Genomic DNA, 24,639 nt, shown 5'->3' on the forward strand with positions numbered 1-24,639 from the left:
GATATGACAGATCCAATATAATAATGATTTTTAATATCAAAATATTTCCTATGCATACTTCACTAAAATAAGTAATGGAATCTCTATGCAATAATGATAATATTTTTGACAATCCAGTAAAATTCAATCAATATCAAATTTAAGGAGAAAAAGGTATTCCAAATTTTTTTATATTTTAGAACCTTATTATTTCTTCAATAATAATTTTTATTGAGTAAAATAATATTTTCAATACTTAGTATCCAGAAAAAAAAATACTATCAATTTTGTAAAATAGCAGAATTCCATAATAAAGTTTTTAAAAAAATTCATAACTTTTATTGAATAGTGTAATATTTTAAATAATTTCTAAGTGTCTAATTAAAATATAAAGACAATCACACACTGTCAAATTTTATATATTTTTATTAATGAGCATTGTATTATATTTAAACAATATAAATAACACTAATACATTAAAATGAACACATAATTAGATTCAAAGTCATAAATAAAACTAACTTTTAATTTTTGGAACTAAAATCCCATTATGATGAAAATTATCTTATGCAATCACAGAAGTACATAGTTAACGAATGCAGATAGTAAAAAATTATCATTGGTCAATCACATTTTTACATATACAGATGATTTCAAAAGCATAATTTTACACATTTTTATACAGTCATATTGTACAATTGCATAAAACTTCATATGCGTTCCTTTTCAGCCAGCGATTTTGTTGGTTGACATTTAAAGATAATTTGCTTTTTATTTTATAAATTCTACTAGTTCATATCAATAATAACAGATTTTCAAGCAATGAAGCCTATTTTCAAAAACTGCAGAGTAGTAGAAAATGTATAAAAAAAGATGGATCAAAATATCAGTTTTATCTTAAAGTTTTAGTATAAAAATATACAGACTGATAAATTTTGCCTCATAAGAAATTTAAGGAAAACACCCATTTAATATTAAACTGTTATAAGCTTTTCTGTAATATTTAAGGGAAATCTGTCCTGAATTTCAAAAGTCCACTAAATACATATAATATTATATCAAATGACTTCAGCACCAAATGTTACAAAATGATAAGGTACAAAGTATTTCTAACAGAAAAATAATAGTAGTTCTTTACTATTTTATTGAATATTTTATCAGTCCAGAAGAATATCTTCTACTGAAACTACACTTAAAAACAAATCAAACAAACAAACTATTACGCACAACAATTTTTACATATTTACAAACTTTTCCATAAAATGATATTTTTAAATGAAAACAATGGATGATAATTTTTACACATAACAGATGAGAGCAGGAAACAATTTTCATCTGGCATTTAATTTAAATAGTAACTAATCAATAACTATTACATTAGTGATCTTGGAAGACATATTTGTGCATTCTTTATCCCAAGACTTAACAACCCTTAGTAGATTTCTCCAAAATAAATACTGTTAAAATATAACATTAAGTCGTATTGCACAGTCCAACATGACAATTAGATAAGCTAACTTCAAAATGCACAATTATTGCCAAATAATAAATTAAGCAATCACATTTCTTCTCTCACAGGTATAACTTTCTACAATTAATATTACATAGTAAAGAACTACTAAAAATCTTTACAAAAAAGGAAAATATCATTTAATATTTTCTACATTATAATAATAATATCTCAATCAAATAAAAAGCTATACCATAAAGTTATCATTCAAACTTACATGAAATTTATTTTCATTATTTTTTTTCCTAGTCGTTTTGTTTTGCCTTGGGAATACTAATTTATTTTTCCAACTTTCTTCTTAAAAGAATTCAATTATTTAAAAAATATACCCATATTATACCAAATTTATGCTTAAAGTATGTACAAATGCTTCACATACTAATTTATTTAATAATTAAAGGGCAAGTTTATAGTAGCTACAAAAAAAAAACAAATATTTTTAGAATTAAAACAGGGTTGCCACTCAAATCTGTAAAAAAAAATTCCCTGTGTTTTCTCTGAACGTATATTCAAGATAAATGTGCAAATAACACTCATGTGCTAATTATAATGGAATTTAGGTTTAGGGAGTGGAAAAAAAGAAAAAAACAATTTACTATCATTCAAAATAATAGCATACAAAAAAAAAAAAAAAAAAAGATTTATATTTATATACAGAAAAAGAATATTTAGTATCTAGAATTTAGCAAGACAAAATTTATATATTGAGCGGTAGGGGTATATTACATCTCAAGCTCTTTAACTTACAGTCACACAAAATTAAGGACTCGGGTGAAAGAAAACAAAACATTTTTGTTATCATGATTACAAGTCATATAAAGATAACTTTACAAAGCAAAATTATTTATTCACTTTTGCCAGTTCAAGTACTTGGCCATCAATTTTTGCAGATTTTTCAGCTATCAGTTTCATGGAGCTAATCTACATACAAATAAGATACAACAATTTTGTATGGCCTAAAGTACATTTTTCAGCTATTTCATTTTCAGTGAACATATCTGAAAATATTCCTGACATATCACTGAATGAATTAAAGGATGAATGTGACACAGCAAGTTTTAATGCCCATAAAAATTCAGCTTTAAATTATTGTTCTTGAACTAAAAAGTTCGAAATCGGTTTATTTTCAGACATTAAATTTGGCATGTCATCTTTTTCTGTATACCTTTTAGACACTAACATCAATGATGACTCTTTTGAATGGCTGGAAGTCTTTAATGTTTTCCTCTTTTGGCATGACTAGTAAGTGTCCATTTTCCCATTTAACTTAGGCTTATTATGTTCTGGCAAAGTCAGCAGTACTCAACAAATGGATTTAATAGAATTACTCGAACCCATTCAGCAAAATTAGGATTGAATTTTTTTTTATCTCTTCAATTTGTATCACATACAGATTTTGAGCAGCTCATTGATTAAAAATTATTCTCTAATATACTTTGAATAAGCTCACAGTTTCTCAAATAATAAACAAACCATTCAATAAACTCAAGAATGGTAGACTAAACACCACAGCACTGCTTCTGAAATTAAATGTTGCCAATATCGCCAGAGAAATATATATTTTTCCAAGCAGTTGAAGAAGTCTTGCACATGCCCATTAACTGCAATTCGGGAATTTCATGGAAAAAGAACAATTATCTCACAAATTGAAACTGGAATCATCTATACATTAAAAAAAGGGGCAAGTCTCTGCATTACACAATTTAAAATGGTATAGTTTCACTTTTTGAAGCTATCACTGCAATCTTTCATTCTTGCAAATCTTTAGAAATCGGCATTATTTGGAGGAGAAAAAATGACGAAGAAGCTTAAAATCCCCTAAATGTTCCCTCTTTTTATAAAAAGTTTCAAATTTTCCTGGGTTTTTTTTAGACGATTTATAAATTTCCTGTTTTCCTGGAGGAGTGGCAACTCTGTTAAAAAGCTGTCTTGAACTCATTATATTTTGGTTCATATCTATAAGGTTCTTAGAACATGCACAAGTATTAATTACCATAACAACACAGATAATAAAAAAAAAAGTCTCATGCTTTCAAACAATCATAAATGTATATAGAAAAATAATAAACAAAAATATAATGAGTACATGCATACAAACATGCCTAATTTTTGAAGATTTAAAAAGAGAGAGAAAAAAATCAATGGTTTACTACAACAAACTGATAAAAATAAAATGAAACAAAATAAAACTTAAATAAATTTCAGAACACAACAAGTCTCATTTTTAAAAAAGATGAAATTGTGCAACTGAGAATTACAGGTTTTATTTTCTGTAAATCTATTTTTATATGAATTAGGCACATGCAAACAAAGTCTCTTGTAGATTTTTTCAGTGCACTTTGGTGTTTCTAAAATAGTATCCCCATATTAAAATGACTAAATTACAATGTTTAGTAGCTCCGAACGTTATCTCCGAAAACTCTTCGATTCTCTTTCATTGTCATGACTAGACCATCGCCTAAAAGAAAAGATTTCTATTATTATCAAGCATTCAGTAAAATACTAAGGAGAAAATAAAAATAAAATTTTCACATTCAAAATAAACTATATGACTTAATAAATTTAATTATTAATATTATATCCATGCATTAACAAAAGCAAAATAACATGCTAGGAAGAAAGAAAAACTATTGGCCAAAATCTCACTGCTCATAAGAAAAATGTTTAATTACCAGATGCATCTCTTTGATTTTTACATCACCAAATCTATGATAGATACCCAAGTTAAACCAATACAAAGAAACACAAAATCTCATCCATCATAAAAATATTTTTATGATACAAAAAGTAGAGAAAAGGTAAATAATATATAAAGAATACAAATGTATTTCTGATCTATTCCTAACTAACAATCTACTTATTTTCAAACATAAATTAACAATGAATATATTCTTTGTTTAGAACACATCATTTAACATTAAATGTAGATATGTAAATAATTTTAAAAATGGCAAAAAAGGGACAGTGTTGAATAAATAGATGAAAATTAAAAAATTTTAAATATAAAGATAAAAAATATATATTAAAGTAATTGAGACACTTTTCAAATAAAATATATTGCCCTGACACAAAATATGATGAGCCACAATAGTGGTAATGTATTCCAGTACATATATACAGCATTTACATTAATTACAAAGAATACATTCTTACATATGTCAGAGGCAAAAATGCAAATATCAATAAACTAAAATAATCACAGTGGCCAGTTAATTATTAAGAGGTATTTCTGAAATATAATTTTAATACTCAGTTAACTGCATATTTGAAGGCAATCAAATTATATTTGGTCTCCTTAGACTTATTAAAAAAAAAAAAAAAATTAATACAGAAAAGTTTTTTATAAGGTTTTTTAAAAATCAGAGTTCACTTCTAAAGAAGATTCGTGAACAGCACCTTTTCCTCTTACGATCACTAATGCTTGCTTTTCCTGAGTCGTCACTTTCTGAGCATGAAGATGATTCATCAGATGAGGAAGATGAGCTAGAACCACTTGAACTATCTGATGCAACACCGGTTTTAGAGTTCACATCAATGCGATCAGCAATGGCCGCCAATTCAGGCCTTTTTTCCTACAATGCAAAATAAATATCAAACATGAAAATTTATTGCTACCAATACATAAAATGTGCTTAGTTAAATAAAAGTAACTATAAAGAAATGGTACATAATTTATTTTTAAAAAAAGTATTTCAAACAAAATATTATTTTATAGCAATACAATTAGACAACATACTTCATTTATGAAGCATGTTGAGTAATACTAATTTATTAGCATTTTTTTCCTTCAAATTTAACAATACAATCAGAAATAAGCCATACATGCAAAATATTCTATACTTTACATCATAGGTAATGATTCATTAATGAATTAGTCAATTTTTAGTCGGCTGCAACAAGAATTTGAATGTCTATGCATCATTTCCACAATTTGCAAAAATATAATAAAGGCTTAAAATCTTCATTAAGCCACATGGTATGGACAAAGAAAATGCTGAAAACAAATCATGTTGAATGATAAGAAATGAAGAAACAAACCATCTTTCCAATGTGCAGATGACATAAAAAAGATTCAATGATTAACACAAGATAAAAATTTTCTGTTGCCTGTTGCTAAAATATGCATATAAATATTTCACTCAAAGTTAAGTTTTCATATAGAACTAGCACATCTAATTTCCTCTTCGCTATGAACATTCCACTCAGTTCTTATATACAATAATTCAAAAACAGTTCCAATACCTGTGAAAATATTTATTGCATATAATAATAAATGGGAGCTTTTCAACACAAAAGATTCTTTTTACTTAATAAAACCATTTGCATAAAGAATGTGAACTATACAATCACTAAGAAAAATTTAGTGCACTGACTGAAGTGGATCATTATAAGTTTCCAAAAAATGTGAAATGTATTGAATTTCTAAAAATATGTCACAATATTTTTTAAGTTTGGGAATCCTTGCTTACACAATAGAATACTTCAACATTTTAAAAAAATTACATAATTTTTGTATATTTTCAAACTATAAAAATAGAAAATGAAGATGTATATATATGTATGTATTTGATAGTTGATTTTGTAAATCCAATATAAATCTAAAAATCCCTCACTATTTATTATCCAACTGAATAACTATGCATATTATTTCTTTCAAATTTTTATATAAATATATTTAATGAAATTCTAAAGAAAATTATTAAGATCATTAAGATATGCTTTAGAAACTTCTAATGCATAATTCTTGTAATGATAATGAAGAGACTATATGACTATAAAAATGTTTTTCAGAATAGTTTCAGTTTAGGATAGTTTCATAAAACTAATTATGATAAATTCTTGAAATCACCTAAAATTTTTATAATTTAAATGAAATGTCTATGTATATTTCAGACAGATTTGCGATCTGAAATATGTTCACATTGGAATAAATTTTTAAAGCATTTCGAGGTGATTTTTCAAACCAGACAATACATGTATATAATGCATGATAATAACAAAATGAATATATATATATATATATATATATATATATATATATCCTTTCAAAAACACATTTAATAAAAATTACAATTTACATTAAACTAGAAACAAATAATTTTGTTTTAAAAAAATCTGACTAAAATAAAATAAAAATAAAAAGAATTTCAAGAGCACTCTCATAAATATTGATACAAAACTTAATTAAATATTTATATACTAGAACTAGCAAAAGACAGAGAAAATGAGTAATCCATTAATCTATATTTTGACTGCCCTTTTGATCAAATATCACATTCAAATCTTAGTTTATCATCTCTGATATTTAAATGTTATTTAGACAAATATACAACTAGATGAATATTCATTTCAGAAATACAGTACAACCCATTTTGTAGCAATGAATGCATAAATCTCATTAATCAACTTAATTTCTAATTTAAAAAAATAGTAAATAAATATTAATTTAGAATAAGATTCAAAATGGTATGACAAGATTTAATGATTAAAAACTTAATGTTTAATATAAAAAAATGATTACTCATCAGAAAAATATTCTTAATTATTTGTAGAGGAGGACCTCAGTTAAAAAAAATAATGTAATGTACTTTATGCACCAATCATGCTGAAATAACAAAACTTATAATTTTTTTTTCAGTCTACCTTATATTTAAAAAACAAATAATAAAAAAAAAAAAACAGATTATAGGTTGAAATGCTTATAACCCCAGTCCTTCTCCCTGCTTCGAAAAATGAAAATAGTTATAAAAGAACAATTATATAGAAACATACACAAAAACAATAGAAATAAAAATTCAAATGAATTTGAATGCAAATTCATACATCAATATTAGCAATAACCAAAACTTTATTTCATTAACAAAATAAATAAAAGTTATAGCAAATGAAATGTATAAAATCAAAGCTTCAAGATGATAGTTGAAATGCATTTCCCTACATTTATAACTTAAGGATAGTTTCATTTAAATAAAATTAAAACTCTACTTTCTAAATTATCCTTATATTAGTATTAGCCCTTAAAAGTTATGTAAAAAATGTGAAGACATGATATAAAATTGCAGTATTGATTTTTAATGGAATAACATATCAATTTGGCAAATATTTTAAAAGATAAATGTTTGCATCATGATACTTTTATTGTTCTGTTGATTTATATTGAAGGAAAAGTTTTATTTTAAGAAAAGCTTGGAGCTTGGTTGCAGCAAAAATATAAATCAATCATTTAAAAAATAGTTTTATTCAAAAAAAATCATAATTAATTTCTCATGCAATCATTTTTCAACATTTTTTGACAATAGAAAATTTTACATATTTACTCTTAATATTCTGTACCACTTCCTAGAAAGCTTTGGTCTTCCTCTAACAGTTTTGTGCCAAACAATAGGAAAGTTTGTGAGACTGCAAAAGTTTTGTGTCACTGCAATAGTTGTATCCATGTTAACTACAACATGCCACCATCCACCAGGTACAAAAACAGTTTCACCAGGTTTTTGTAATATTTCAAGCTATAAAACAAAAGGCATAGATAGTATCAAAAAGAAAGAGAATGCAGAATTTCTACCAAATATCTTATAATTACATAATAATAATAATAATGTGGATTCAATCAAACACTAGAAATACAAAAGCTGAAATTTTTCTACATACTGTTTCATAAATAGATATAATAGTTTTTATCATATTAATGCAAGCTGCAGATATGAAGACAATTTAATCTAAGATTCATAAACAGATGTTCAACAACAAATTTACTTGCACATTTAGTACTTATAGATTTTTAAAAAAATGTCTAACGCTATCAATAATTTCTCCAATATTTTGGCACATTATCAGCTTCCAAATACTTGATCCTGACAACTTAATATCAATTGGCTGAATTCAAGCAGTGATTCTAAACCTTCCATTAAGAGGGTATATAATCTTTTAAATCTGTAAATGCTAAAATAGCATGCCATTCTTAAAATTAAGCAAAAATGTATTAATACACAAGCATAGTGTATGTATTATATATTATTTCTAAACACGGTAATTCAATTTCTTACTCCTGATCTACTAAAGTTTAATATCAGGAATTAAATTGTTGAAAAAATTTATCATTTAATTCAGTTCTCAAATTTTTCTTATATTTGATCATTAAGTCCGATGTTTTTAGAATTTTTAGTAACTTTCTTTCGTGAATACATAATTAAATCTCATAATCTAATTTAAATCCTAATTAATTTCAGAATTTTTAGCTTAATTTAGTACATATTAACTTCATTCTAAAATGTTTTCTTCTTTCCTGATTCAATTCCATTTTTTTTAAATTAATTCTACAGGCTCTCTATAAAACTGCTGTCTTCAGAGATAACTAAGATAAATGAAGAGATAACATGATGACAGCTTCTCCTAGCAGTTCTTAACATTTGAATGGTTCCCAGAACAAGATCAGTGATTTGTCAGGAAAGTTAGAAATTACAATCTATTTCATCTATGTGTTTGTTATTCAGATTTAAGTAAAAATTGCAAATATTTGAATTTTGCTTTTTGTATTCAAATCAACATTACATTCTCTTTAAAATGATATGCAAGAGTTTGCATTTTGTGAAATGTAACATTTTCTACAAGCATACAAAGTTCGAAAACATAGCGATTTTCCAAAATGTCCACAATTTTAGCCACCACTGTATATTGCAAATAACAAATATTAACAATTATTGAAAAACAGATATTTCCAAAGACTTTAAATTAATTAAAGTAAATATTTTCAAATACTACTCAAAATTATTTAACAAATGTATTATTAACAAAACATAAATGAAAGAATTTTATTTTAAAAAAATCACACAACACAATTTTGTAGATCAAACAAATTAATACTATCTGTTACATATGTATAATTTTTTTTCACAAAAGAGCAAGCACTTTTTCTTTTTTAAAGTCATCATAACCAACTCTCATATACATTTTTGTAATGAGAAGTCACTCTAGTGTTTTTGTTTTCAAACTAGAATAAAGGAATAAAATACCATGTTTTAAAAATAATGTTAAAAATTCTTTCACAACCACCAGCACTGCTGCAAGCAATAATTCAGGAAAAAGAGTATTTTTGATGTATTTTTTTAATACCTTTTCACTATACACGCATAACTCAGGAGTTTTTACCTAATTTCCATAATTAGTTAAATTTCTTAACTGCTGGAAGTTGTGTATTATACACATAAAAATAAGTCTAAATTTATCAACTATTCACATAATTAAATTTAAAATGCTTTGCATAAAATTATTCAAGAATCTACATTTAACAATAGCAAAAATATGGTGCAATAACATTTAGTAATCCATTAACTTACAGGTTTGTACTGACTTGGCCATTCTGGAGACTGTGTCTGTGGGTATATATAGCGGAACCATGTTACAGCTTCTTCACCTTGTTTACCACCTTCTTCTGGACGTACTTTAATAAGTTCTTTGGGAGTGTGTGTTGGAAATAAGCACCATCTTACAAGAGAAAAAAGAACTCTCACTAAAACAATAATATAAGCCAGTTATCTATACTCTTGATGCAATGAAATATAACAGACAACAATTTAGGTAATAATTGTTTCGATCATCTATAAGAAGTTCGGGGAAATTGGATTTACTTGACTATCTTAAAAATGAACAACTTTTCTTGCTTTTACGGAAAGATCATTTCTGCACCTAATTCTTTTTCTGTTTAATGCTGCTATTTTTTAACTCATTAAAGGTTATTATTTGATAATGTTTTTCAAATATTAAAAAAAATTCTGCATTTGATACATAAGCAATAGACAATCATCCTTTAAGAATTCGTTAATGACTCTTAATAATATATGTCATGCTGTATACTTATATAATCACACAGAAATTAAGTTACAATACTATACAAGGTCGAATTCTAAAATATTCAGAAGAAAAAAAAATTACAGAAGCAAAATAATTGAAGATAAAAAGAATTGCAATAGTGTGGATTTGAAATCAATCATGGGATTATTTCTAGGAGTAAAAATAAAATTTTAAAAAAAATCACACAATAGATGTTTGTATCACAATCTAAGTATCAGATTATAGTATTAAATTACTCAACCATTTAATTCACTTAGCAATACCCATCTATCATTTAATAAGATTACATATTAATGATGATAAACCTAATATAAATAAAAGGTATTGTGGCTATGTAGTTAAGTTTTGCATCTCCTTCTAAATGACTCGCTTAGCATTTAGAAGCATATTAATTCTAGAATCCTAAATTCTAATGGATGCTGGAAAGAATATTGTCAGCTTTTCAAAAAATAAGTCAATTAAAAATAAAATTATATTTATAAAAAAATGCAATTAATAAAATATAAAATTAATTTTATATTTCAATACTGAATTAAATTATAAAATTATAATTTATTCAAACACATATATCATTCAAATCAAAAAACATTCTTAACTAACAAAAGCATTCAAAACTCTAAATTAAATTTGGAATTTAATGAACTAAAGCCTAAATAAGAGGCCCTTCATAAATATTAAAAATATCAATATATAAATAAAATAATTCAAGGACAGTTTAATGAAATACCTTTTATGTCCAACAACAAGAGAATTCCATGCACTTGTTCCAAGAGGATCAATATGTATTCCAGTACCTGAACGTGCTGATCCCATTACAAACCACCGATATGGAGGCCTCTTTTCTTCTCCAGCATACTTGAACAAATCATCTTGGAAATAAATAGGAACATCATAATCATCCAGCAGTTTTTTCCTGCGATGATGCTGAAATTAAATGGAAATTTTCACAAATATTAGCTTTATTCATCCTATACTTTCAAATTAAACTAATATATAACAGTCATGGCTCAAAAGAAAAATTGGGCAACAATTTAATTTCAATTTATTTCGTCATGAAAGGTATAATTTGTACACAGAGAAGAGTGATAAGACACTGCATCTGTCTTCATCACATCAAGGTTAGGAAAATGCAAGAAGTGTAATCCTTGGGGCTTTTTATTAAAGGAGTCTGATAGATTTCTTTGACACATGTCAATTTAGGAAAGAAGATCTTAGATATCTTTAAAAAAAATAACATGTTAAATAATTTTATCCCTTATACTTAGAGTGTGGAAAGTCAAAACTCAAAAAATTTTTAGAGCAAGTGTAAGAAATACTTAAATAAAAAAAAAAAAAAAAAGGATTTGAGTCAGGAAATAGAAAATTTTAGAATAAAACTACATGGATCAATTTAAAATTGAAAATTAATTAGATTTAAAATAATTAAATACATAAATTTATATATTATACATATATATATAAAATGCTTAAATAAGATTTATATTATGCATAAAATATTTTAAAAAACATACTTCTCCAAAACTACTGTCAAAAATGTACAATGGACTATCATCTTTTACATGCTGTAACATATAGTAGATAAAATATTTCATTTTTAGCTTCACACTGTATCCTTCATTATCTTCACCACATTTAAATTTCTGATTTCTGTATTTTCTTGCCAGTCGCTGCAAAAAGAAAATTTACGGTCTTCAATATTTTATTCTAAAATAAATCCATCAAATTTTCAATAAATATAAACAATTTCTACAGTTAAAAAGAAGAAAAAAGATGCAAAAACATAAACCTTAAAGGCATAATTCATCTCATATGAAAAAAAGCTTAATATATCTGTATTATTTAGTCAATTTCTTTTATTTACAAACATTTAAAATTCAATTAATCATAAGTATATGATTAGAACCGATTCTGAATTAAGAATTCTAAAACTTTCCATGCTGCAAAATATTACTCATTAAACAATTTCTTCAACCTCCTTTGATGGAGGAAAAATCTTATAGCACACAGGCAAATTTAGGAATTCAAACATTGAGGCTGCATAAACAGAATAAATTATCAATTTACTTTTTCTAATGCTTTTGTCACTTAAAAAGATCCCCAAAAAAGCATCAACAAGTTTTACATTCCTTAATAAATCCTTCAATTTCTTTACTTAAATTTCGACACCTAAGATCTTCTCGACTGACTTCCATATCCAGGATATTATATAGGGGAGGAAAAAAAGTTAAAAAAGACTCAATAAGGTCTTTAAAAAATACATCTCTCTATATTTTGAATTGCATAATTAAAAATAAGAAAATTAACAACATAAGTTCAAATGTTTTCAGCCAGAACATTTATTCTTGGGACATAAAATATTCATTTTAAACATCTCTTAAAAATATATTTGAAATAAAAAGAGTTGGAAACACTAATTCTACCAAATGGTTTTATCACTGTTTTGTTTTTTTTAATTTGGGGGGAGGGCTATGTGCTGTACTGTCGTTTCAATTTTTAAAAAACACTTTATCTGCCATATATCAAAAGAAAAGAAAAAGAAAGAAAGAGAGAAAAAAAGAAGAAAAAAAAAATGGTAAAAATTTTCAATATTAATATAGTGTTTATTCCTTAGATAAAGATCAAGAGAGGCCTATGCATGTTTAATTTTTTTACCTTGTTTTTCAAAAATCAACTGGAATTTTAAAATTAAATCAAACTATTTTAAAATTATATACAATAATTAAAACTTTAAAAGCATGCAATACAGGTCATAGGCACAGTATTCATAATTTTATATTTTATTAGAAAAAATTGATGAAATGACTTAATTACAGAAGCAAAGTTATTAGAACTTCACATAAACATGAGCACTTAGAATTCTCTTAGAAATAATATTTAAACTGATGAACCAAAATGTATCAACCTATTAATTTAATACAATAAACTTAATATCAATAATAATAATATATTTTAAGTTGACTGCATACAAGTGTACTTTCTATAGTATTTAAAGACAAGTATGGTGCAAAATATGTGAAATTTTATTAATAATCAATCATGTGCAATGTTGCAAGTAATAACATAATCAGTAGTATGTAAAAAAAAACAGGTATTTTTAATTAAAAAGAAAAAAGTTCTAAAAAGTTAGATTTTTTTTTTTTTAATGTATATTACCATAGAAAAATGCATCAAAAAAATGCCTGAATTCCAATTTATTTTTGTTTAACATTCATATTAAAAATCATAGGCTTGACTGTTCTATAATTTGAAGCTAATAAGTATGAGAATGGAACAGGTAGATAGTCAAATTTTCAAATGCAAATTTAATTTTACACTGAAGAGCCAGAAAAATTGGTATAGCAGGTTGTATGCAAATAATGGAAGTGTTCCAACCACTCAGTATAACTCAATGTGGTCGATATTGAATATATAAGACAGCAGGTGTTTGAGGAGACTGTTACATCGATTCTTGCTGCTACAATGGCAGGTTAACAGAATTGAAGTGATTTCCAAAGGGGACTAATGGACAGTGCACGAGAGATGGGGCACAGCATTTCAGAAGTTGTAATAAAATTTGGATTTCCAAGTACAACTACTTCAAGGGTGTACCGTGAATATCAGGTTTCCATTAAAACTTCAAATCTCTGACATCAGTGCGGACGGAAAAAGACTTGACAGAATGAGATCATCGACGGCTGAAATGAATCGTAGACGAAATAGACATTCAACACTGCCTCAAACTGCTGCAGATTTGAATGCAGGCCCATCAACAAGTGTCAGCATACACACTGTGCAATGAACCCTAATTGATATAGGCTTCCACAGCCATAGACTATCTCATGCACCATTGTTCTCTCAGTGGCACAAAGCTATGCACCTTGCCTAAGCTCGCCAATACCATCATTAAACTCTTAATGATTAGGAAAACATTGTCTGATATGACGAGTCACATTTTCAATAGTATTGGGTGGATGGTCGTGCATGGGTGTGGAGAAAACCCCATGGATCTCTGATGCCTGCAAAGAACTGTGCAAGCTGATGAAGGCTCTGTAAAGATATGAGGCATGTAGTTGCCATGAAATGGTACTGTTGATATATCTAGATTCGACCATGACAGGTCAGTGGTACATTAACATCCTTTCTGACCAGCTGCATCCATTCATGCACTGTGTGCATTCTGACGGACGTAGACAATTCAAACAGGTTAGCATGCCACCCCACAGGTCTACAGTAGTTAAGGAGTGGCTTGAGGAGCACTTTTCTGAATTTCATTCCCTTTCTTGGACATCTAATTCCCTGACATGAACATTATTGGGCATATCCGGAAAGTTTTGCAACGTGCTGTCCTTAAGAGATCTGCACCATTTCACACTCACATAAACAGAATAAATTATCAATTTACTTTTTCTAATGCTTTTGTCACTTAAAAAGATCCCCAAAAAAGCATCAACAAGTTTTACATTCCTTAATAAATCCTTCAATTTCTTTACTTAAATTTCGACACCTAAGATCTTCTCGACTGACTTCCATATCCAGGATATTATATAGGGGAGGAAAAAAAGTTAAAAAAGACTCAATAAGGTCTTTAAAAAATACATCTCTCTATATTTTGAATTGCATAATTAAAAATAAGAAAATTAACAACATAAGTTCAAATGTTTTCAGCCAGAACATTTATTCTTGGGACATAAAATATTCATTTTAAACATCTCTTAAAAATATATTTGAAATAAAAAGAGTTGGAAACACTAATTCTACCAAATGGTTTTATCACTGTTTTGTTTTTTTTAATTTGGGGGGAGGGCTATGTGCTGTACTGTCGTTTCAATTTTTAAAAAACACTTTATCTGCCATATATCAAAAGAAAAGAAAAAGAAAGAAAGAGAGAAAAAAAGAAGAAAAAAAAATGGTAAAAATTTTCAATATTAATATAGTGTTTATTCCTTAGATAAAGATCAAGAGAGGCCTATGCATGTTTAATTTTTTTACCTTGTTTTTCAAAAATCAACTGGAATTTTAAAATTAAATCAAACTATTTTAAAATTATATACAATAATTAAAACTTTAAAAGCATGCAATACAGGTCATAGGCACAGTATTCATAATTTTATATTTTATTAGAAAAAATTGATGAAATGACTTAATTACAGAAGCAAAGTTATTAGAACTTCACATAAACATGAGCACTTAGAATTCTCTTAGAAATAATATTTAAACTGATGAACCAAAATGTATCAACCTATTAATTTAATACAATAAACTTAATATCAATAATAATAATATATTTTAAGTTGACTGCATACAAGTGTACTTTCTATAGTATTTAAAGACAAGTATGGTGCAAAATATGTGAAATTTTATTAATAATCAATCATGTGCAATGTTGCAAGTAATAACATAATCAGTAGTATGTAAAAAAAAAACAGGTATTTTTAATTAAAAAGAAAAAAGTTCTAAAAAGTTAGATTTTTTTTTTTTTTAATGTATATTACCATAGAAAAATGCATCAAAAAAATGCCTGAATTCCAATTTATTTTTGTTTAACATTCATATTAAAAATCATAGGCTTGACTGTTCTATAATTTGAAGCTAATAAGTATGAGAATGGAACAGGTAGATAGTCAAATTTTCAAATGCAAATTTAATTTTACACTGAAGAGCCAGAAAAATTGGTATAGCAGGTTGTATGCAAATAATGGAAGTGTTCCAACCACTCAGTATAACTCAATGTGGTCGATATTGAATATATAAGACAGCAGGTGTTTGAGGAGACTGTTACATCGATTCTTGCTGCTACAATGGCAGGTTAACAGAATTGAAGTGATTTCCAAAGGGGACTAATGGACAGTGCACGAGAGATGGGGCACAGCATTTCAGAAGTTGTAATAAAATTTGGATTTCCAAGTACAACTACTTCAAGGGTGTACCGTGAATATCAGGTTTCCATTAAAACTTCAAATCTCTGACATCAGTGCGGACGGAAAAAGACTTGACAGAATGAGATCATCGACGGCTGAAATGAATCGTAGACGAAATAGACATTCAACACTGCCTCAAACTGCTGCAGATTTGAATGCAGGCCCATCAACAAGTGTCAGCATACACACTGTGCAATGAACCCTAATTGATATAGGCTTCCACAGCCATAGACTATCTCATGCACCATTGTTCTCTCAGTGGCACAAAGCTATGCACCTTGCCTAAGCTCGCCAATACCATCATTAAACTCTTAATGATTAGGAAAACATTGTCTGATATGACGAGTCACATTTTCAATAGTATTGGGTGGATGGTCGTGCATGGGTGTGGAGAAAACCCCATGGATCTCTGATGCCTGCAAAGAACTGTGCAAGCTGATGAAGGCTCTGTAAAGATATGAGGCATGTAGTTGCCATGAAATGGTACTGTTGATATATCTAGATTCGACCATGACAGGTCAGTGGTACATTAACATCCTTTCTGACCAGCTGCATCCATTCATGCACTGTGTGCATTCTGACGGACGTAGACAATTCAAACAGGTTAGCATGCCACCCCACAGGTCTACAGTAGTTAAGGAGTGGCTTGAGGAGCACTTTTCTGAATTTCATTCCCTTTCTTGGACATCTAATTCCCTAACATGAACATTATTGGGCATATCCGGAAAGTTTTGCAACGTGCTGTCCTTAAGAGATCTGCACCATTTCACACTCTCATGGTTTTGTGGACTGACCTGCAGGAATCATGGTGTAAACTGTTTACAAAATATCTTCTGAAATTAGTTGAATACATGGCATGCTATGTTGTGACACTTTTGCGTGCTCATGGGGGTTCTATACAATATTTGATTGGTGTACCAGTTTTTCTTGCACTTCAGAGTAGAAAATATTAATAAACATATTTTTTGAATTACATAGTGAATTTTTTTGTTTTATAGGCAAAAAATTAATTCTTTCAAGAAGAAAACTTTTTAGAAAAATACATAATAGTCTAAAAATTATATTCATCAACTTTAAAATAACTTAAAACTTCTAAATATTTCTTCATGATAACATACAGGCAAGGTCCATTTGTAGCAGGCTTTCCATTGATCTGTACAACCCGTAATAACGACTGGTTTATAAATTCTTTCATATTTTTCTATGAAAACCTCTCGAGAGACTTCACTAACATTAATACGCTCCACATTGTCTTTCACAGTATTCAAATTCAGATCAAATGTTTCAGCATAATTTAATTTGGTCCAGCCATTGCCCTCTTTGTCATGAAGTTCTGAAAGTATAATATTAAATATTAGATCAATTAAATAACAACAAGAATATATGATTTAAAAAATCTGTACTACACTCATAAACTACACAAAGAGAAACAAATCATTTGGCACCTTTATAAATGGATACATTTACACATAGCTCTTTAAAAAAATTGAGATTTTTTTTAAAATTTATTTTCAGAAAAGATGAGAACCATTCAATTCAAGGATACAGATAATAGAAGACATTTAATCCTTCACATATATCTTGATAATCATAATAACATTAAAAAATAGTAATCATACAAGGAAAGATACAACTGGTAAAGTATTGTATATATTATAAATCAAGTTTATGAAATAAAACAATCTTTTAAAACCCTTAAGAATAACATTAGTGTCAGCATTAACTATTAAATAATTTAAGAGATCCAATAAATAATTTGTTAGAGCAGTTTTAGAAAACTATTACTTTGATTGGTATAAAAGAAAATATATAACTTTCAATACAAAACTGTTTTATAGACAATGTTCCAATTATATATAAAAAAAGACATATAGTAGCAGTAATCTATCATACTAAGAAATCTACTCCATAAAAATAAAATAAAATTTTATAAGAATATTCTTTATTAGACGATACTCTAGCAAAGCAAAATATTAGTATATTGGAATAAAATACAAAATCAATGAACTATTTTCTACTTTTTAACCCAATTCATTGGTGAACTTCTGGTTTATCCACATGCAAATAGCAAGCATTAAATTTAACCGCATATAATTAGTAAACACAGTCAATAAACTAATATGACATCGTTGGTAATTTTTTCGGTCATTAATTGCTCATTGCAATAAACATGATACTTTAAGCAATTTTTTTATAACTAATCTCTGTCATGCTATTAATAAACATATGCAAATATTGCATATTGAAGCAACCCTAGATAAAGACTTCATTGTTGTCATATAATTCAACATTTATTGCAAAATAAACATTAAGATAAAAAAATTATAGAAATAAAAAAGCTACAAATAAGGTTTATTTCAAAGTTAAAAAAAAAAAAAAGAAATGAAAAGCTTTGACATTTTTATTCACAAATGCTAAAAAGACCGTATTAACTGAGCAAAAATGAAAAACTTATTATCAGCAAATTTAAATATATTTGATGAAATTAAATATCATTTGTAATTATTCTCCCTTTAACTACAGAGAATAAATTTTGTGGTATGTATTAAAAATTTATTATTTGCTTTTTTTTAACTGTAGTGGGGGGGGGATATCATCTGCTTTTCTTATTAAAGTTGTAATTAAAATCTGTAGTCAAAAGTCCTAGTAAAAAATATTTTTTTAAAAAATCACTCGATTCCAAAGTACATATGTGCTAAGTCTGACAGCTCTAAATCAAACAGTCTGGACTGAATAGTGTGAAAAACATACACACACACAATCTTTATTATTAGTAGAGATTATTTATCAATATTCATAAAGACATAATGTGAGGAGAATTGGACTATTTGATTTGAGATTATTTGCCATTTTTCATCAAGTTTGTCAATTTGAGAGATGTGTCATGGAATACCCAAAAGTGAATCTGTTTAAGTAAAACTCAAGTAACCTCCAGACATAGGAAATGATTAGGATAGTGACATGGCAATGAAACTACTTAACAAATGGTTCTGCTTAAGGGTATTTTTGCATTTTTTTTCTTAAGAATTGCTTAAATGATAGAAGTTATAATTAATTATAAATTAAGAACAATTTTACATATATATTTGATAATTTAAATAAATTATTTAATTTAAAATGACTTGGAAGGAAAATGCTTCCTTAATGAAAAATATTAATCTTAGAATTAGCTCATTTTACATAAAAAAATTACTATATACATATTTTTTAAAAAAGTTTAAAATAATACTAATTTTAAATTTATACCCAATGTTTTCTGTTTAAGAAATTCATTTGTCTTTGTTATTTTTTCAAATATTATTTTTTATAATATTTTTAATTTAATTTGATTTATTAAATTCATATTTCCATTTCAAGGCTGCAAGGTTTCATCTCTGAACAACAATCTATACCGTATTCAAACTTAAAGTCATATAAATTCTAACTTATTTTATTCAAACTCTTCATAGGATTTATTTTATTCACTCTTATTTGAATCTTATTGTAGGCTATCTACTTCAATATTTTGATCAAATGAAGGATATAAAATGCTTACATTTAAGTATATAAATTATTATCTAGGAAAGTCTCTATCTGAATATTATAAAATAAATCAGATGATACCTTGATATATCATAAGAATGAACATACTAAGTTCATTTTTAGGCAAGTCAAGTTTCAATCTTAACACAGTTATGTGTTTTTTTTTTAATTATTAATACAATTTGAAAAGTTCAGGTGCCATATATGATAAATGATAGCTATAATGTATTTGTAGGTTTTATTTGGAGCAAATAACTGTTGGAACATGACAGTAACTGACACTTAATATTTGAAAAATTCTATCTTAAAAAGAATGAACCATGAGTTCTAAAAAAATTGTCACTTTCGGGAAATAATCTGTAATGCTTTAACTAAAAAATGAACGTACATTAGCATTTCTTTCTAAGATTACCGGCTTAATTCAATTCAATTCTTATCAAATCTTCAATCAAAATCTTAAGATATAATTTAAAATTTTTCTTATGACTATCAAAAGTACAGAATGTCTCAATGGTTTTTACTGAATTTTAAATGCAAAATAAAAATATATATATTTCAGCTTTCCCCAATGTGTATAACAAGTATTCCGCTTATATAAATTTCTCAACAATCTTACTAAAGTATCTAAATTCATTGAATTAAGTGATTGAAAACAGTTTTTAGAACTGAATTAGAATTTAACTATTCAACAACCAGACAACTGAAGAGTTGCGCAATATTAAACTACTGAGAAATATTAAATTCGGGACCTCACCTGGTCTAGCTCTTGCTTTAGCCTCCTCTATCCTTTTTTCAGCTCGTCTAATAAAACGATCAGAATCTTGCTCCATATAATGTGAGTAAATTGAATCACAAATTATTCTCTGCTATTAAAAAAATTTAACAATATATAAATGCAAAACAGTAATTTTGAGAGTAACAACATTCGCCGTTCGTCAAAAACTAGTAAAACAAAGTATAAGTAGAGTTGAGTTGCTAAAAACACAAGTTTTTTTTTTTTAATGTCTGTTATATAAACTGAAAAAGTTGGCTGACATGGCTGTGGCTGAATTTTTTTTATTTTTTCAACAAACGTGTTTGTACTATTGAAATTAATGAAAATATTACCAAATAGAATATTTATTTTTTAAACAATTTTAAAAATATCTCATCTGAATATATAAAATAAGAAATTGAGATGAAATGAATTGATGAATAAAAATTGTTATTGTTTACTTTTGGCTGAAATTGCATGCAAAATGCTGAAACTTTTTAAAAATAAAGAAATCTCGAAAATTTTAACATATAGCTTTGCAAAATGTCAGTTAAACCCAAAATTTTTTCATAGTTTTCGATTATCATCCATCGAAAGCCCTCAAAATGAATGTTTGAGAATTCTTGAAAGGGATAAACGTAGTAAGTTGGAATTGGCCCGTCCGTTGTATATCAGTTCTGTTGCCTTTTCTGATGCTGAACCTTCCGAAGAAACAGATGACAAAGACAAAAAGGATGTAGATCCTTCCAAACTTAGAACAAGAGTAATTGATCCTGAAACCAGCATTCGTTATTTAAAGAGCAAAGCATACGAAACTACTTATGGCGATGAACCAGTGTGGGTGAAGTACCGACGTAATTTCAAAGGACAATTCGTGCCAAGAAAAAGCCGGCAAACTTGCATCAGGGGAGGAGTAATCACTACTGGTAATCCTTGTCCAATATGCAGAGATGAATATTTAGTTCTCCATTACACAAATGTTGATCTATTGAAACAATTTATTCATCCTGAAACTGGAGAAATTCTTGACACTCGTAAAACTCATATTTGTCAAAAGAGATTGCTACAATTAGAAGTAGCAATAGAAAAAGCAAAATTTTATGGACTTCTGAAATATCAAGTTCCATTTAGAAAATACGATTATAGTGAATACTATCCTGATTTGAAAGAGATGTGATGGATAGATGCCTAGTATGTGCTCACTGCAAATTGGTATTGCAATAAATTATAAAAAGTAATCAATTGTCCAGTTTGTTATTATCACTTCACATGATAAATTTTACAATATAGAACAATTTCTTTTCATTTTTTTATATAACATCTGTGGACATATTTTTATAAGTAAATATGTAATATGATTTACATTTAATATTTGTAAGATTTCTAGTTGAATTATAAAGATTCGGTAAAATTCACTTTAAAGATTACTTTTCCAACCTGTAAACTATAAAATCACATTTAGGGTGGAAAATTTAATTATGACTGAATTGCATAAATGATTTCATTTTAAAAATCTGTTTCATTAATGATAAGCAAATATTAATTATTTAATTTAAATATATTATTTTATTTGTATGTTGCATTTTTGCTTCTTTTGAACTTTTCTTAAATTTTTTTCAATAATGAGGTTCTCTAAATAATAAAAAGCATTTTAATCACTATTCTGTTCTTTTTTAGATAAATGCTTAGTATGTACTCACTGCAAATTGGTATTGCAATAAATTATAACAAATAATCAATTGTCCAGTTTGTTATTATCGCTATACATGATAAATTTTACAATATAGAGCAATTTGTAATTATTCTATAGATTTCATTTAAGAAAGATAATATAATAAGCACATGAAGTATATTTTCTTCTATGAAAACATATCTCATTATCATTAACACAGCTTAAAAGGGTTTTTTTAAAATATTAGGAAATAGTAATGGTGTTAATTTGTATATTATCAATCATTTATGAAATGAATGAATTATAAATCTTCTATGAAAATAGATATTTTCTATATTTATATTTAAATTTTTAGGTTTCCTGTGTTTTTATTTTAAAAATTAATATCAAGGGGTAATATTCTGAAATTTAACTGAAAAGCATTTTTCTAAATATAGTATACAAGTATGAAGGTGTATAGCATCATTAAGTCTTTAAAAACTGCATATTTTTTATGGTCCTTATATAAGGGCCTTAAAAGTACTTATTTTTTATCCAGATGTTTATATTTTTCTTCTGATGAAAAAGAAATCGTTTCACCATGCTAGATCTGCCTGATTATAGGTTGTATTTTCTTTTCGATGTTAGATCTTTTAATATTTAATAGATTTTATAAATCCGGAGGTCAGTGTAAAAGGTTTTATCTTCTGTTTAGGAGCATACTGATAGAATGGAGAAAATATATATTTCTTATTTACTTTACTCTTTTTTCACTTCCTTTTGTTTATTTAGAATAAGGTGGGAAATATTTTCTTTTTAGAAATTATTTTAAATATTCATGTTAAGCTTTTAACAGTAATTTCAGCTCATCTTTGCTTTTCTGTTCATGATTACTTATTTATAAAGCATTTGTTAGTTATATTTCAATGCCATTTTGTGATGCCTTTGCCTGTATTCCTTATACATAACTCTCTTGCACTCTCGTCATTGTATCATCTGGTGGCTTCCTGCAATTTGTATATGATTTTTGAAGATGTGTGTAGTCATTTTAGGGATGATATATGTATTTCAGAGTTCGATTTTCACCTAACTCTGAATTATTCTTTATTTATGGACATGAGAGTATTTAATATATTGTTTCCAAGGGAGAGGGAAACCAGCATATGTAATTCGAGGGGCTGATTCCAATTTCTTTTTTAATAGGTCAGCAATAGAACATTTATCGGGGCTGATTTTAAGTTTCCAATAATTACACCATTTGTGGACGTTTTCCATTGTATTTTTTTTTTTTTTTTTGCAGCTTCTTTGAAATGTAATCCAAAGATATATGAACACAAAAGATAAAAATGTCATCAGCGAAAATTGAGTATTTCACACCAACATCGAGAGGTTCAAAGAAATCCGCAAGAAAAATTGCAAAGAGTATGGGTGATACAACATTACCTTGAGGCAAACCTTTCTGAGAAGTTTTTCTCCTAGAAAGAGAATTTCTCCAACGAACTTGAAAAGTTCGGTTTTGGAGAAAATTGTGCATGATGTTTGCAATATTGCCTTTGATACCAAGCTGAAGGCACTTCAGCATAAGACCATCAATGTAAACCGAGTCATATGCACTTTTAAGATCTAAACTAATTCTGATAAAATATTTCTTTAGATTGTGGGCTTCTGTAATGGCCGTGTAGATTTTATATATTGTAATCTGATTGTCGCAGAGGAAAAGGAAACCATTCACAAAAGGAGAAATTTTTCTCTCTACTATTAAATGATTGGTAATCCGTTGAATCAAAATTCTTTCAAAAGTTTTTGAGAAAACAGAGGTGAGAGCTATTGGTCTATAAGAAATGATTTTTGTTTTGTTATTGTTAGATTTTAAGAACTGAGACAATGATTGAATGTTTCCATTCCTCCCGAATAAAAGATGTTGTAAGAACCTCTTGAAAGACGGATGTGATATTTATTAGATCTGTGTTGCTAAGATTTTTAAACCAATTTGCTGTAATACCATCAGCACCAAGTAAGGAATTCCATGCTTTTTTATAGCGTATCTGACTTCCTGTAAGTGAATAAAGGTATTAAGACAAGTGTAATCTTCGCTATAATCAAATGGAATCGGCTCATGCTTGAAACCTACTGTCAGCAAAAAGATTGCTTTGCTGAGATGGATTTGCGATAACACGATTGTTATGCTGAATGAGATTTGAGATATTCAATTCTTGGATTGAATGATTGTAACTTGTTGAGTATCGAGTAAAACATTCTAGGATTTGTAGAAATATTGCAAATTTTGTCCCAATAATTCCGACTACCCTTTTTAATATGAAAGCAAAGTCTTGCTGCATTTTTTTTTGTGTGTGTGCGCTTTATCCAGTCTGGTTTTGAGATGAAACGAAGGGATCTTTTTCAAAACAGAATTTACAAATTTTTGAAAAATGTGACAAGATAGGTTCCACCAGGGAGGATAATTATTAGTCGGCAATGG

At 27.3% G+C, this 24,639-nt stretch overlaps 2 protein-coding genes across 2 annotated transcripts; one reads left to right on the forward strand and one right to left on the reverse strand.

The window, feature by feature from the left end:
- Positions 1-477: 477 nt before the first annotated feature.
- Positions 478-20,705, reverse strand: LOC129976670 (bifunctional arginine demethylase and lysyl-hydroxylase JMJD6-A-like). The gene is made up of 8 exons (XM_056090364.1): positions 20,510-20,705; positions 17,352-17,566; positions 11,848-12,003; positions 11,064-11,260; positions 9,823-9,970; positions 7,807-7,995; positions 4,886-5,061; positions 478-3,947 (listed from the first exon to the last, which is right to left on the reverse strand). Exons 1-8 carry the CDS (start codon positions 20,583-20,585, stop codon positions 3,896-3,898), a joined length of 1,209 nt encoding a protein of 402 aa, XP_055946339.1. The 5' UTR covers positions 20,586-20,705; the 3' UTR covers positions 478-3,895.
- Positions 20,706-20,953: 248 nt separating this feature from the next.
- Positions 20,954-21,752, forward strand: LOC129976031 (28S ribosomal protein S18b, mitochondrial-like). Its single transcript, XM_056089369.1, has one exon. The coding sequence runs from the start codon at positions 20,994-20,996 to the stop codon at positions 21,684-21,686; it is 693 nt and encodes a 230-aa protein (XP_055945344.1). The 5' UTR covers positions 20,954-20,993; the 3' UTR covers positions 21,687-21,752.
- The last annotated feature ends 2,887 nt before the right edge of the window (positions 21,753-24,639 follow it).

Source organism: Argiope bruennichi, chromosome 7, assembly GCF_947563725.1.
Source record: "Argiope bruennichi chromosome 7, qqArgBrue1.1, whole genome shotgun sequence".
In the NCBI taxonomy this organism is placed as follows: domain Eukaryota; kingdom Metazoa; phylum Arthropoda; class Arachnida; order Araneae; family Araneidae; genus Argiope; species Argiope bruennichi.

Bases quoted from the DNA above. Each gene is read 5' to 3' on its own strand.
- LOC129976670 (XM_056090364.1), bottom strand. From the start codon at position 20,585: ATGGAGCAAGATTCTGATCGTTTTATTAGACGAGCTGAAAAAAGGATA. The intron at 17,567-20,509 runs GTGAGGTCCCGA...TTATACTTTCAG, and splicing joins TAAAGCAAGAGCTAGACCAG to AACTTCATGACAAAGAGGGC. The intron at 5,062-7,806 runs GTAAATATGTAA...TTTGCATTGTAG, and splicing joins AGTGGTACAGAATATTAAGA to GAAAAAAGGCCTGAATTGGC.
- LOC129976031 (XM_056089369.1), top strand. From the start codon at position 20,994: ATGCTGAAACTTTTTAAAAATAAAGAAATCTCGAAAATTTTAACATAT.